Source organism: Erinaceus europaeus, chromosome 17, assembly GCF_950295315.1.
Source record: "Erinaceus europaeus chromosome 17, mEriEur2.1, whole genome shotgun sequence".
Classification (NCBI taxonomy): Eukaryota; Metazoa; Chordata; class Mammalia; order Eulipotyphla; family Erinaceidae; genus Erinaceus; species Erinaceus europaeus.
Genome location: NC_080178.1, coordinates 27,746,996 through 27,762,451, shown reverse-complemented (window position 1 = coordinate 27,762,451; position 15,456 = coordinate 27,746,996). Strand labels below are relative to the sequence as shown.

Genomic DNA, 15,456 nt, shown 5'->3' with positions numbered 1-15,456 from the left:
GCCCTACCCTATGACCCTGCAATTCCCCTCCTGGGGATATATCCTAAGGAACCCAACACATCGATCCAAAAAGATCTGTGTACACATATGTTCTTGGCAGCACAATTTGTAATAGCCAAAACCTGGAAGCAACCCAGGTGTCCAACAACAGATGAGTGGCTGAGCAAGTTGTGGTATATATACACAATGGAATACTACTCAGCTGTAAAAAATGGTGACTTCACCGTTTTCAGCCGATCTTGGATGGACCTTGAAAAAAAATCATGTTGAGTGAAATAAGTCAGAAACAGAAGGATGAATATGGGATGATCTCACTCTCATGCCGAAGTTGAAAAACAAGATTAGAAAAGAAAACACAAGTCGAACCTGAAATGGAATTGGAGTATTACACCAAAGTAAAAGACTCTGGGGTGGGTGGGTGGGTGGGGAGAATACAGGTCCATGAAAAATGATGAATGAAATAGTGGGGGTTGTATTGCTAAATGGGAATCTGGGGAATGTTATGCATGTAAAAAAAAAAAAAAAAGAAGTAGAAACGCAAAGCAGAAATTGACTGAGTTTGGAGTATGGCACCAAAGTAAGAAAGCAGAAGTATACTAGAGTTTGCAGTGAGTACCTCCCTAATACTTCCTCTCCACTTTTCCAAGCTTTGGGTCCATGATTGCTCAACAATTTGTATGGCTTTGTATGTTAACTCTCTTTTCAGTCACCAGGTTCCAGGTGTCATCAGGATGCCGGCCAGACTTCCCTGGATTGAAGACACCACCAATATGTCCTGGAGCTCAGCTTCCCCAGAGACCCATCCTACTAGGGAAAGAGAGAGGCAGACTGGGAGTATGGACCGACCAGTCAACGCCCATGTTCAGCGAGGAAGCAATTACAGAAGCCAGACCTTCTACCTTCTGCAACCCTCAATGACCCTGGGTCCATGCTCCCAGAGGGATAGAGAATGGGAAAGCTATCGGGGGAGGGGGTGGGATATGGAGATTGGGCGGTGGGAATTGTGTGGAGTTGTACCCCTCCTACCCTATGGTTTTGTTAATTAATCCTTTCTTTAATAAAAAAAAAAAAATTTATTTAAATTATTCCCTTTTGTTGCCCGTTTTTTTTTGTTGTTGTTGTAGTTATTGTTCTTGTTGTTGGATAGGACAGAGAGAAATGGAGAGAGGAGGGGAAGACAGAGAGGGGGAGAGAAAGATAGTCACCTGCAGACCTGCTCCACCGCCTGCGAAGCCACTCCTCCTGCAGGTGGGGAGCCAGGGGCTCGAAACCAGATCCTTACACCAGTCCTTGAGTGTGTGCCTTGTAACCTGCTGCACTACTGCCCGACTCCCCAGTATGAAGAATTCTTAAAACAAATAAAAATGGAAATACCTTATAATCTTGCAATACTACTCCTAGGACATGTCTCCAAAGGACAGGAAAACACAAACAAAACCACAACAATTCAGGGCTTGGGAAACAGCATAGTTTTATCCAAAAAGCCATTTATGCCTGAGGTCTCATCACAAGCACTACTATAAGCCAGAATTGAGCACTATTCTGGTCTCTTTGTATCTTTTCTCTGTAACTCTCTCATTAAATATAAATGAAATCGGGCCAGGTGGTGGTGCACCTTTTTGAGAAGAAGCGCACATGTTGCAATGTGCAAGGACCTGGGTTCTAGCCCCCACCTGCAGTGAGAAAGCTTTGCGAGTGGTGAAGCAGTGCTGCAGGTGTCTGTCTCTCTCCTTTCTCTCTCTTTAAATTTTATTATATTTTTGAGAGAGATGCAGAGAGAGAGAGACAGAGATACCAGAGAACTGCTTAGCTCTGGCTTATCGTGGTACGGGGGATTGAACCTGGGATTTTGGAGCCTCAGACATGATAGTCTCTTTGCATAACCATTATGCTATTTCCTCCACCCTCTCTCCCTTCTCTATTACCCCTTCCCTCTTGATTTCTGGCTGTCTCTATCCGATAAAGAAAATAACATTAAAAAGGGCAGGGGTAGATATCCCCCACACTACCATAAACCAGAGATGAGCAGTACTCTCCTTAAAAAAATATAACGGAGTCGGGCAGTAGCGCAGTGGGTTAAGCACACGTGGCACAAAGCACAAGGACAGGCATAAGGATCCCGGTTCTAGCCCCCGGCTCCCCACCTGCTGGGAAGTTGCTTCACAGGCGGTGAAGCAGGTCTGCAGGTGTCTTTTTCTCCCTCTCTGTCTTCCCCTCCTCTCTCCATTTCAATTCATCCTATCCAACGACGATGACAACAATAACTACAACAATAAAATAACAAGGGCAACAAAAGTGAATAAATAAAAATATATATAAAAAAAAGATGTGGAGAGTCCCAAGTAAATATTTTTTTTAAATAAAATTTTATAAAAAATAAAAACATTAAAAAATAAATGAAATTTAATATAGATGGGGGCTGAGTGGTGGCTCACTGGTTGAGCTTACACACTAAAGTGTTCAAATGGCCAGGGATAGATAGCATAATGGTTATGCAAAGAGACTCTTATGTCTGAGGCTCTGAAGTCCCAGGTTCAATTCCCTGCACCACCATAAACCAGAGCTTCTCAGTGCTCTGGGAAAAAAAACAAAAACAAAAATAAATTGTTCAAGGACCCAGAGTCAAGCTCCCAGTCCCCACTGACAGGGTGGACGCTTCATAAGCAGCAAAACAGAGTGGTTGCAGGTGTCTCTATCATTCTCTCTCTGATCTTCCCCCTTCCCTCTCAGTTTGTCTCTACTCAAGACAAAATAAATTTGAAAATACATGTAAAAAATAAATAGGTGATATTGTCTCCCTTGGGAACTGCAGGCGACTATGATTAATGAATTAAGGAAGTAAAAGATTGGACAATTTTGTTCATAAGTAGAATACAGGGAATTGGAAAATGTGAAAAAATATCAAACTTTCTAAGACTGTGCGAGAACTGAAGAGAGACTCACAGACTTTGGTGGTGGGTGTGGTGTGGAACTATAAGCCTGTGTTCTTGTAATCTTGTAAACCATTATTGGAGTTAAGCGCATGTGGCGCAAAGCCAAGGACCTGCCAAAGGATCCCGGTTTGAGCCCCCAGCTCCCCACCTGCAGGGGAATCAGTTCACAAGCGGTGAAGCAGGTCTGCAGGTGTCTCTTTCTCTCACCCCTCTGTCTTCCCCTCCTCTCTCCATTTCTCTATCCTATCTAACAACATCATCATCAATAACAATAACAATAAAAAACAAGGGCAACAAAAGGGAAAAAAATTAACAGTCTATCTAGAATCCTTAACCTGAACAAACAGCTGCAAAGACATCAGAACAAGGTAATGGGGTTGGGGTGATGTATTGTAGGAAGATAAGAGGATGACAGCTATGTGTGTTTATCAAATATTTCTGGTTCACCTGGCTTACCTCGTCATTTGATATAACATCTCTAGGTTGGATGGGGGCCTATGACACTTTCTCCCCAATGAATTGTGAGCACACAAGAAACAAGTCAACCTGTCTGGAGTATTTGACCTTTTCTTATCTCTTTCATATGAGATAGCAATTAGCAACACTCAGGACAAGGCTTAGTTTCTGCATCATCTTAAATCTGAGTGACCACTGGGAACAGAGTTCTCTGCTGAACCATGATGAGTGCATATCTTATGTTTATTAAGCTAGGGACTGGCACACTTTTAGATATTTTAGGTTCTACAAACCACATGTTCCAACTACTCAAAACTCCTTGTGACTCCAAAGGGGTATAGAAAATATGTAGATGAAGTTACTTTATTTACATAACTAGATGGAGGACTACTTGAGCTATGGAGTATAGTTAGCAGATTATCTGTTTTGAGTAAAAAAATAATTTTAGGACTGTCACTGCAACATAATCTAGCCTGTCCTGAGAGAACCATATCAAGTGAGACAGGCCTTTGCCAACTGTATTGTGTCATCCTGTCCCATCTCAACAGTTCCTTTTCCTCGCAAAACCTGATTTTGGTGAACATATTTCAGTTAACTGCTTCTGGGTAATGTGCCAAGGAAAGATAGGAGAGGGTTTTTCCTTCTTTTTTTTTAATAGAATCACCTGAAACATTAGCTGTCTGTTTAGGCTTTTGGTTCTCATAAACCAACACAACACCTAAAAGGTACTCTTGACTCCATTCTTGGGATTTCTGATGCTGTGGTTCTAAGAATTTGCCTACTTCAGAGTAATTCATGTTTGATCTTAAAGACATTGATCAAGTTTTGAGAAATAAAGGGATTTCTCGCCAAAACTTATTTTTTGCAAATTTCATTGACTTTAATGTGGCCAGGGAGATAGCTCAACTGATGAGTTGGGAATTTAATGCTTCAAGTTCCTGATTTTATCAGAGCAGTGCTCTGGTTAAAAAAAAAAAAAAAAAAAAAACGAAACAAAGCAAAAAACAAAACCAAAAAAACTCTCAAAATCTTAAAATTGACCCCCCCCCCTTTTTTTGGTCTCTGATCTCATCTACTTTGGTTGTAATCACTGTGTCCTTGGAGTCTCCTGAATCCACTAAGAATATTTCCATCTCAGATCCATCTTCCTGGAAAAATCTTCTTCCACTTCCAGGGTAACTGCTCATCTTTCTTCTTTTAATTCCTTCAGTCTTGGCTGAAGTTTCAGAAGGTTTTTCCAGGCCATCTTGTTTTCTTTTTCCCTCTCCCACTTTTCACATTTTACCATTTCACATGTAATTATTTTCTTTTAGAATGCAAATTCCACGTAGATTTTTGTTTTGTCCCTACACTGAAGAGCTCCCCTAACCCTATCACATAGTAAAGTGCTCCGTAAACACTTGAATGAACAGATAACAAGACTTTGCAGCTAACTGGAATGTGGTGACTGGAGGCTGCTGTTGTTACTTAGGTTCCCCCAGGATACATTGTTGCCAGCCAGTATTACTCATTTTATTCCCCCAAGGAACACTGGGTTTGGTAGAATCCTCTTCTAAATCCCTTTCACATAAAATTAAAAATTATAAACTGGTCATTTACTGTTGTCATACAATACTGTATTGCTGAGTTCCCCACTGATTATATTCCCTTTAATACATTTCCTTCCAGCACTTAGTGTCTTATTTCCTGTTAACTGTCCGCCCCCACCCTGTGCCTAATTCTTCTGGACTACCTCCCTCTAAAGAAAGTTTTTTCTTTTTTCTTTGTATTATAATCAACATTCTCTCTCTTCACCAGAACCCTGCTCAGCTCTGGCTTATAGTACTGCTGGGGATTGAACCTGGGACATTACTCTCAAGCACCTAAGTCTATTTAACCATTACACTATTTTCCCAGGTCCTCATTCTCATTTTAGGTAAATCTAAAAGAATAGGGAGTCGGATTCGTTAATACTCAGGCCTACTGGACAGATGACATCTTAAAAATACTTTTTTTTTTTTTTTAAGAGCCTGGGCTTTCAAGATTTAAGAAGAAAAAAAAAAGTCGCCCATCTCGTTCATTTCTAACGGAGGACCTCCTAAGTTTCGGGGTGTTTTGTGGGGGAAGTGGAGTTGTCTTTTTTCCAAGCCCAATCGGGGTGTGCAAGTTTGCTTGCTCTGCATTCAGAAGGAATTCTAGAAGCTGGGGCTGCACCACCCACTCCACGCACCCCTTAGTTGCAGAAACCTTTGCTCCCCCAACCCCCACCTAATAAGGGCTCTTCACTGGGCAGTCACCAGTCCCAGATCCAGCTGCTTGACATCTATTGTCCCCATTTAGATGTCAAGTGACTTTGCCTGAAGGACCCTAGCTTCCATATCGCTCCAAAACGTAAAGACTGGCTTGTGAGGCCTCTCCAAGGTGGTCTGGACCTGCGCCTAGCAGCCGCCCCACCAGATAGGGGCCTGGGCAGCGTGGGCAGAACGTCCGTGGGGACCTTCCCCACAGGCATTCGCGCTGGGCAGCTCGAGCGACCGCGAAGGCCCCCGCCCGCTACTCCTCCCGCCCCCTCCTCCCCAGAGGGCTGGCTGGCTAAGTCCCTCCCGCTCCCAGCTCTTCGCCTCACTAGCAGCGGCTCTCGGCGCAGCGGGGACAGGGTGAGACGGCCTGCGTCCACCGAGCGCACGACACTGCCGGGAACGCACCGCCACCCTTAGCCCCCCTCCGCCGCCCACTCGGGACCTCCAGCGGCCTTCGCGCGCGCACGGTGAGCGCCACCCCGGATCGCGGCGCTGGAAGGAGAAAGGGCGAGTGTCCTTTACCTCCGGATCTCCTGCACCTCCGCGAGGGGCTGGTGCCTCTAGTCTCCCCTCCCCCCGGGGTCACCACCAGTGCCCTTCTCCACCCCGCAGCCCCGACCTCGCTCTCCCCTCCCTTCCGGAGTCGGTGCCGGGTGCCGAGTGCCGGCCCATCCCGGTGGGGACCGTTGCTCTTGCCGTTGGCGACCGGCACGGCGAGGCCCCGCCCCCGGCGCGAGTCCCGGTGCCCCTGGGCGGGTAGGCCCAGCGGGCAGCCCGCGTGGGGCAGCGGCGGGGCGGGGCGGGGCGGGGGGCGGCGCGAGGCCGGGCCGGGCGCCCCGCTGGCGGGTCGTGCGCGCGCCCTCGGCCCCTTCCTGCCCTCGCGGCGCGCGCCGGGCCCGTCCCCCGCCCACCGGCTCGCGCAAGCTCCCGCCCGCTGCGCGTTTTGTCCCGCGTCTCGCCCCGTCCGCCGCCTGACTCGCTGCTCTTGTCCTTCCTCCCGCTTTTTTCTTCTCTCCCCTCTCGATCTAAAGATGCCCTCGGCCACCAGCCACAGCGGAAGCGGCAGCAAGTCGTCCGGACCGCCACCCCCGTCGGGTTCCTCCGGCAGCGAGGCGGCGGCCGGGGCCGGGGCAGCTGCGCCGGCTTCGCAGCACCCGGCAACCGGCACCGGCGCCGTCCAGACCGAGGCCATGAAGCAGATTCTCGGGGTGATCGATAAGAAACTTCGCAACCTGGAGAAGAAAAAGGTGCCAGGGGATGGGGGGTGGGATTGGTGCCCGACCCCGTAGCCTTCACTCGTCTTTTCTGCCCCCCCCCGTCGCTCCCTCCCTGTCTCCAGGATAAACGGGAGCTTCGGGCCCAGAAAACCGGCTCCGAGGGGAGTCACTTGTCACCGGACCCCCGCTCGGAGCCGACCCCCCGGATTTCCTATAGCTCCTGCGACGGGGCCTTCGCCGGGCACCGGATGCCCCTTCCCCACCGGCGGGGTCCGATTATTCTCCCGGGAGCCCGCGGGCAGCGGCGGGTGTGCGGGGAGGGGGCCCGAGCTCAACCGGCTGCCTCGTGGACTTGGGGCAGCCCTGCGGGGTCTGGCGCCCCGGCACCGACCGCTCTCCTCCCTCCCCCGTGGGCAGAGAGCTTAAGGCCTTTCACCGGGGTCGCTCCGCCACAGCCAGGCTCCTGGCAGCGGGTCTCCGACGCGCAGCCCCCCGCCCCCAGCCACGGGCTCTGCGTTCCCTTCTTTGTTTCAATTGTCTAGGTGCCCCCCTGAGCCTCCCGTTCCGCTCGACTCGGAGAAGATGTTCCGCGGCGGCCCTTTGTCCCTGCGGGACTGTAAGGAGGGATGAGAGGGACACTGACACGATTGAGACTCCTCGGGGCGCGGGTCCGAGGCGGAGCCGGCGGATGGCTGGGGCTCGGGGCACATGGAGAGAGCGGCTAACATGGCGGCGGTGCGGGAGAGGGAAGCTGTACAGGAGCTGCATTGTGAGCACAAAGCGAAAGCGGAGGGGGAGGGCAGAGACCGGGCCGCCCGACTGGCCTCCCTCCCACCCCCCTCCCAAAACAAGCAGAGCCACACCCACAGTTTGGGGGATTCAGTTTTTAGCTGTTCTAGGCCAGACGGTGAGGTTTATGTTCAGATCAACCTTTTGTTACATGCTCTCGAAGCCAGAGGGTATAGTAACTCTGCTTGGAGGCACGTGTGTGTGTGTGTGTGTGTGTGTGTGTGTGTGTGTGTGTTCAGCGAGATGGGGGAAGGGAGAGAGATCAGGAATACAAGAAATAAGCTAATTACGTGTGTACCTATTAAGCTTTTTACCTGGAAAGAGTAAGTTTGGTAATTTTTTGCTTGTCTGCCTCCAAGAAATTGATTACAGTTTTCTGAATTTTGAGGAAGTTATTTAAACAGGTTTGTTTAACCAGACCACCCACTAGTGTTAGGATGTGAGGATAGTAATGATTTGGGTAAAACCTGAATCTGTAGGGGAAAGTAAACTGATATGTCGCCTGTAATCAAGTTACTGTTTATTTAAGGGATTTTGAGGTGCTTTGATACATCTTATCACTCAGATTTGCTGTTTCTTTTTCTTAAATATTTTATTTACTAATGAGAAAAAGGAGGAGGGAGAAAAAACATCACTTTGGTACATGTGCTGCTGGGGATTGAACTCGGGACCTCATGCTTGAGAGTCCAGTGCTTTATCTACTTTGCCACCTCCTGGACCACAGATTTGCTATTTCTGCCTCACCTTTCACGTTGAGTTTCATTTGAAATTGAGAGATGTACTAGTTGTCAATTTTCACCTTTTTGCTGATCCTTAATTGTGCTAGAAAAGCCTGGCATATTGTAGGCAACTCATCAACATAAAAAGCAACGGAAGTACTTGTAAAGTAGTATCTATCATGCAGGTACTTAATAGAATAAGCTTGCCCAAGTCAGTATCTTGAATCAGCTGTCTGCTACCCTAAGGACAGAAAACAGAACAACTAAATGGCACAGGAAGTCAGGCACTGATTAGCCAACTTAGTGGTGAGGTGACTTAGATTCTAGTGTTAGAAATATATCTGAAAGAATATCTAGTCAATAATCTTTAATTAATAATCAGCACCTGAACTATGACAGGTAATGTGTGTACATTGCTGCCGCCGCCACCACCCACTATAAAAGAGAAAGTAATATTGCAGAGATTATAGACTAAGCTAGCAGGAACTGAAAGCTTCACTTGTAATGATGGGGGGACCTAAATGTTTTCTTATGATAGAGAAAAAAGGAGACAAGACAGCAAGATCAGAACACTGTTCATCTCTGGCATAAAGTAGTGCTGGATATTGAACCTGTAACTCTGGGTTCTCAGGATATATTTTCTGTGCAGTATCAGGTTGAACTGTCTCTCTGGCCCAATATTGGAAGTTTAACAGGATTTTTTTTTTTTTTAAACCAGAACACTGCTTAGCTTTGCTTTATGGTGGTGTGGGGATTGAACCTGGGACTTTGGAGCCTCAAGCATGAGAGTCTGCATAACCATTAAGCTATCTACCCGCCTGCCCCAAACATGATATAAACTTTTTGTCTTAATGTATATTGGATGCTAGATAACTCATAGCTAAAGACAGGGTGAGAGAGTATGAATAGCGAAGGAAACTGCACCACTGAAACTTTCTTCAAGGTGGTGTAGGGACCAAGTCTTGAACCTGGGTCTTGTATATGGCAAAGCAACACGGTATTAAGTGAGCTATTTCTGCCAGCCCTATGTAGATGACTTGTTGTATGAAATGTTTTAACTATATAGCTTGTTTTACAGTAGTCAGCACTTACACTACACCTCAAGTAGATTTTTTTTTTTTTTTTTAATTCACCCAGAGCTCTGATCAGCTCTGGCTTATGGTGGTGTGGGGGATTGAACCTATGACTTCAGAGCCTCAGGCATGACAGTCTGTTTCCATAATCATTATACTATCTACCCCCACCCACCTCAAGTATAATTTTCCACACAAATCAATTTAGAATCTTTTTAAAAGTGAAAACCTTGATGGGCTAAGGTCAGGTTAAGGTTAAGGTACTGTTTTACAACTAGGTTTCTTTTAACTTCAGGCTACCTAATAACTTAGTTTCAACTGTATTTCTGTCTTAACCTACTCACATTGGAGCCTTTTGGACTAAAATGTCTCTTGAATTCTAAAATAAGGTGTACTGATAGATCATGACAGGATATACAGTATCACTTTAAAATCGATCACAGAAATAGTTCTAATACATTTCATCTTCAAAGTTATTCAGTTTGGGGGGCTGAGTGGTGGTGTACTTGGTTGAGTACACATATATAATGTGTGAGGAAGGACCCAGGTTCAAGCCCTTGGTCCCCACTTGGCAGGGGAACCGCTTCACAAGAGGTGAAGCAGGTATGCAGGTGTCCCTCTGTCTCCCTCTTCTGTCTCTTTCTTCCCTCTTGATATTTGGCTGTCTCTATCCAATAAATAAAGGAAATGAAAATAAGTAATTAAAAATTATTAGTTTTCTGATAATTCTGACCATTAGAGGAAAACAAAGCACTTGTCCACTAAGAATGCATGCTTAATATGACATATGATCCTATTGTGTAATGAAACTGAATGGCCTGGTAGGTTTTTTTTTTTTTTAATTTGGACTTAAGAGACCACATGGGTTTTTAGCAAAGAGAAGATATGATGCTGTAATAAAGAGAATAAATAAAAAATTCCATCTACAAATCTTAACAATTACAAGTAATAATGAATCTAGAGATTGTTTACTTTTTCTTCAGTAGTAATAAGTCCAATAATGAATTTAGATTGTGCTTATTTCATCAGTTTGTGCAAAATGATTTGTAACCAAGTCTTAATTCTTTTTTTTTTTGTAATTCCCCTTTTTTTTTTAAATTTTATTTTTGAGAGAGATAGACACAGAAACACCAGAGCACTGTTCAGCTCTGGCTTTTGGTGGTGCGGGGGATTGAACCTGGGACTTGGGATCCTTAGGCATGAGAGTCTGCATAACCATTATGTTGTCTCCTCCACCTGCCCTTGTTTTATTGTTGTAGTTATTATTGTTGCTAATATTGTTATCGTTGTTGGATAGGACAGAGAGAAATGGAGAGATGGGGAAGACAGAGGCTGAGAGAAAGACACCTGCAGACCTCCTTCACCGCCTGTGAAGCGATTCCTGCAGGAGGGGAGCCGGGAGCTCGAACTGGGTTCCTTATGCCCCTCCCAGCACTTTGAGCTGCCTGCACTTAACCGGCTGTACTACTGCCAGACTCCCCCAAGTCTTAATTTTTTTTAAAAAGATTTTATTTATTTATTCATGAGAAAGATAGGAGGAGAGAGGGGAAGAACTAGACATCACTCTGGTACATGTGCTGCTGGGGATTGAACTCAGGACCTCATGCTTGAGAGTCTGATGCTTTATCCATTGCACCACCTCCCAGACCACCCCCAAGTCTTAATTCTAACCAGAGATTATTTGATAATTAAAATGTGATCAGTTTTGATGTAGAATAAAAGAATGTCTTAGTGACATTTCAGTCTTCTATGCTTTCTGTAAGTACAGGTTTAGACTAGTGAAAGATTAATCAGGTTTTTCTTAGAGCCTGCTAGCTTTGTAACCAGAAGTAATAGTCAAATAATAGGTACTATTTTTTTTCCTTCTTTTTAAAAATATACTACTCCATAAAGGGTTTTTATTTTATATACCATAGCAGTTAGTATAGTAAGAAGGAATATGCTATTGTCATGAGAGCACAACATTTTCCAGAGGATTGCAGCAATGCTGCTCAGGATTTTTAATGGATCTGTTCCACATTATTTCTGTGTTAAATATTTTAAAATAAAGTCTTAGTCAATTGATAAGTAAAATCTGCCCTTGGAGCTAACACCTAAGTTTTTCTTGATCAGTAAAATCTCTGGTGCGCTAGTTGTCTCCATTGATTTCACAAAGTATCCCTCTGCAATGCAGAGGGCAAGATTACTTTGTTTTGCATTCACCTTGCCACTGAATGAGAGCATTTATAATGTTTAATTTATTTCCCTCTTCCTGCCTGAAGTGTAGGATGTGTGTGACATAAGGAAATATTAAAAATGGTCAAGTTGTGTATTTCCTTGTGATGAAAGTAGAATCCTCAGTATTATACAAAGAATATAGATTATTTTAACTGGACCAAATTATTATTCTGCTTTAAACTATTCATGTGGCAGTGCCTCCTGTCAGTTCATTAAGCATATGTTTTGCCGTAAGTTTTATTATATAAAGTTTCTTTGTACTTAGAGCTAGGTGATTAGTCTACTACTGTTTCACCTTTTAATTTTTTAAAAAATTATTGCAGAGATGAATCAAGAGGGAAGGGGGAGATTGAGTGGGAGAGAGACAGTTTCAACACTACTCCACTACTCTGGAAGCTTTCCCCCTGTAGGTGGGGGCTGGGGACTTGAACCCTGGTCCTTGTGCAGTGGTGGACCACTGCCCAGGCCCATAACAATTTTGTTTTACAGATACATTTATTGAATGGCGGGATGGGCGCGTGGGGGGGGGGGCAGATAGCATAATGGATATGTAAAGAGATTCTCATGCCTGAGGTTCCTAAGTCCTGGGTTTAGTCCACACTACCATAAGCCAGAGCTGACCAGTGCTCTGGTATTTATTCATGAGGTGGTGGTGGTGGTGGTGAGCCAGAGTGTCACTCTTGCACATGTAATGCCAGAAATCAAACTCAAGATCCCCATACTTGAAAATCCAACTTTGCTTTACCCACTATGCCACCTCCCAGGCCTCATATTTTGAATTGCTTTTTTTTAATAGAGCAATATATGGTGGTGCTAGGAATTGAGCTGTAGTCAAGCATGAATCTTATTTATTTTTGCATAATCTAAGTTTTTAAGGACTTAAATCCATCTTGGAATTTAATCCAATTCATTTTACAGAAGAGGAAATTGAAATGGTTATGTAAATGATCCACCTCTGAAAGGGTGAAATTCAAGGTCTCTTGTAGTGTTTTTAGAAGGAAATTGAAACTTATCTCTCTCTTCTCCCTCCCCCAGCACTGCTCAGCTCTTGTGTATGGTAATGCTAGGAATTGAACCTGAGAGCTCAGAGCCTCAGGCATGAAAGTCTTTTACATAATCATTGTGTTGTCTTTCCAACCAAATTATAAATTTTTTTACAATTTTAAGCTTATGGATATATTCTTAGCAAATAACTCCTTTTCTCATTTTGGTGGGTATGTAGATAAGCAACAGAGATGAAAGAGGGGAATAGCAGAAACACAGCCAAAGTTGGGACTGTAAATTGTTTGGTTTCTGCATTTTTCTGTTTCTCCTACTGTTGTAACACCACTTTTGTTGATTAGAATGGGTATAAAAATAGAGGGGAAAAAGTTCAGGTTCCCCCGGAAATAGAAAGTTGTATTTCTTGAATATACCTAATTAAAGTACTCCATTTTCTTTAACTTAATGTTCTTTTTTTTTTTTTTTTTTTTTTTACTATTTTAGTTATTTCCTTTTGTTGTTTTATTGTTGTAGTTATTGTTATTGATCTTGTTGTTGGATAGGACAGAGAGAAATGGAGAGAGGAGGGGTAGACAGAGAGGAGAGAAAGCTGCTTTACCTTGCATGTGGGGAGCTGGGGGCTCTAACCGGGATCCTTACATTGGTCCATTAACACTTTGCGCCAGTGCGCTTAACCTGCTGTGCTACAGCCGGACTCTCCTAACTTAATGTTCTATTGTCTAGCTAATTTTGTATCATCTTATTGTTCTTACCTTTTGTGCTGTTGTAAATAGTAAGCTGCTGGAACCAGAGACTACTTACTGATAATATCACATCATGCCGTATACATGTTAGCTACTAAAAATTACTTAGTGTGACTAAATTGTTACATAGAAGTATTTGTAATGTCATCAGCACCCTGTTAAGGATTAGTCTATAAGGGGAAGATTACTTTTTATGGTAGTGCACGGGATTGAACCTGAGACTTTGGAGCCTCAGGCATGAGAGTCTTTGAGCATAACCATTATGCTGTCTACCCCCTGGAAGATTATTTTTTAATTGGAAGTTTTTTTTTTTTTTTCAAGAAAAGATTGAAATATACTGTAAACATTGGGGAAACCAACTTTTGGTTTAAATTTAAATGAATTAGTTTATCTTTTATTTTTACATTAAACTCCTAGTGGTTTGTATAAATCATTTAGTTAAAGAACTTCATCTTAAAGAGTAATGCAACGGAAGTCGGGTGGTAGTGCATCGAGTTAAGCGCATGTGATGCAAAGCGCAAGACCAGTATAAAGATACTGGTTTGAGCCCCTGGCTCCCCACCTGCAGGGGAGTCACTTCATAGGTGCTGAAACAGGTTTGCAGGTGTCCGTCTTTCTCTCTCTGTCCTAACCAACAATGACATCAGTAACAATAATAACTACAATAACAATAAAGACGGGCAACAAAAGGGAAAATAAATATAAAAAAATTTAAAAAAGCAACTAGTAACTAGAAGGTAGATTATTAATGTTAGTATAATAGTTAACACAACAGGCTTTTAGTTCCTGAGGCTCTGAGGTCCCCGGGTTCAATGCCTGGCACAACCATAAGTCAGCTGAGCTGTGCTCTGGTTTAAAAGATTTTCAGTGATCATTTGCTTTTCAGATATATAACCTTTTTTTTTTTAAGATAGGGACAGATAAGGAAGAGATCACAGCACCAAAGGTTCCTGTGTTCTTTAAGACTGTGTCAGTAATTCAGTGTGGGTGATGCTAGACTTTTAGACTTCCCAGTTTATTTTTTTTCCCTTCATTTTGCTACTAGCTTTGGTTGCTTCTAATCATTTTAGATATGTCTGTATAAATTGTAGCCTGGACAAAGACATAATAAGGGTGTTTGTGTGTGGCCCAGAAGGTGGCGCAGTGGTAAAAGCTTTGGACTCTCAAGCATGAGGTCTTGAGTTCAATCCTCAAGCACATGTACCAGAGTGATGTCTGGTACTTTCTCCTATCATTTCTCATAAATAAATCTTGAAAAAAAAAAAGGTGTTTGTGAGAGAGACAGACATGCACAAAGACCAGGTTTATCACTGGGGCTTGGTTCTTAAAGGTGAATCCACCATTTTCCCTATCCCTACCTTTTTCTTTTTTTTTTAGCTAGGATAGAGAAATGAGATAGGGACAATAGAGAAATGAGATAGGGACAAATGGGGAAAAAGAGAGACACCTGCAGGCCTGCTTCACTGCTTGTGAAACTTGCTTCCTGTCCGAAGATAGGGAGTAGGGGCTGCAATCTGGGTTCCTGTACGTGGTGATGTGCACGCAACCTGGTGTGTCACTGCCCAGCCCCCAGGATATCCAAGATAGGAAGATTGTTTTAAATTAGTGATTTAATACTAGTTTACAAATTTATGAGGGGGCCGGGTGGTGGTGTACCTGATTGAGCGCACATATTAGAATGTGTAAGGACCTGGGTTCAAGCCCTTGGTCCTCGGGGAAAGCTACATGAATGGTGAAATAATGTTGCAGGTGTCTCTGTCTCAATCTTCCCATCCCGCTCAATTTTTTCCTTTCTTTTCTTTTTCTTTTTTTTAACACCAGAGCACTGCTCAGTTCTGGTTTATGTTGTTGTTGGTGCCCTGATTGAACCTGGGACTTCCGAAGCCTCAGGCACAAGAGTCACTTTGCATAACCATTATGCTATCTACCCCCCCCCCCATATTTTTCTTTGTTTCTGTCCAAAACAAATAAGTGTATAAATATATATGTATATTTTTCATATATATATATATATTCAAAATAGCAAGA

At 43.8% G+C, this 15,456-nt stretch overlaps 1 protein-coding gene across 2 annotated transcripts in view; it reads left to right on the top strand.

The window, feature by feature from the left end:
• The first annotated feature begins 5,896 nt into the window (after window positions 1-5,896).
• CAPRIN1 (cell cycle associated protein 1) overlaps window positions 5,897-15,456 on the top strand; it is a 43,249-nt gene continuing 33,689 nt past the window's right edge. The window contains exons 1-2 of one of the 2 annotated variants that reach the window (XM_007521809.3): window positions 5,897-6,135; window positions 6,700-6,915. In XM_007521809.3, coding sequence (XP_007521871.1) covers window positions 6,700-6,915 — 216 coding nt within the window. In that variant the 5' untranslated portion in view covers window positions 5,897-6,135. Of the gene's footprint in view, window positions 6,136-6,699; window positions 6,916-7,532; window positions 7,655-15,456 lie in introns of those variants that run through there. The other variant, XM_060176618.1, reaches the window with a different exon arrangement.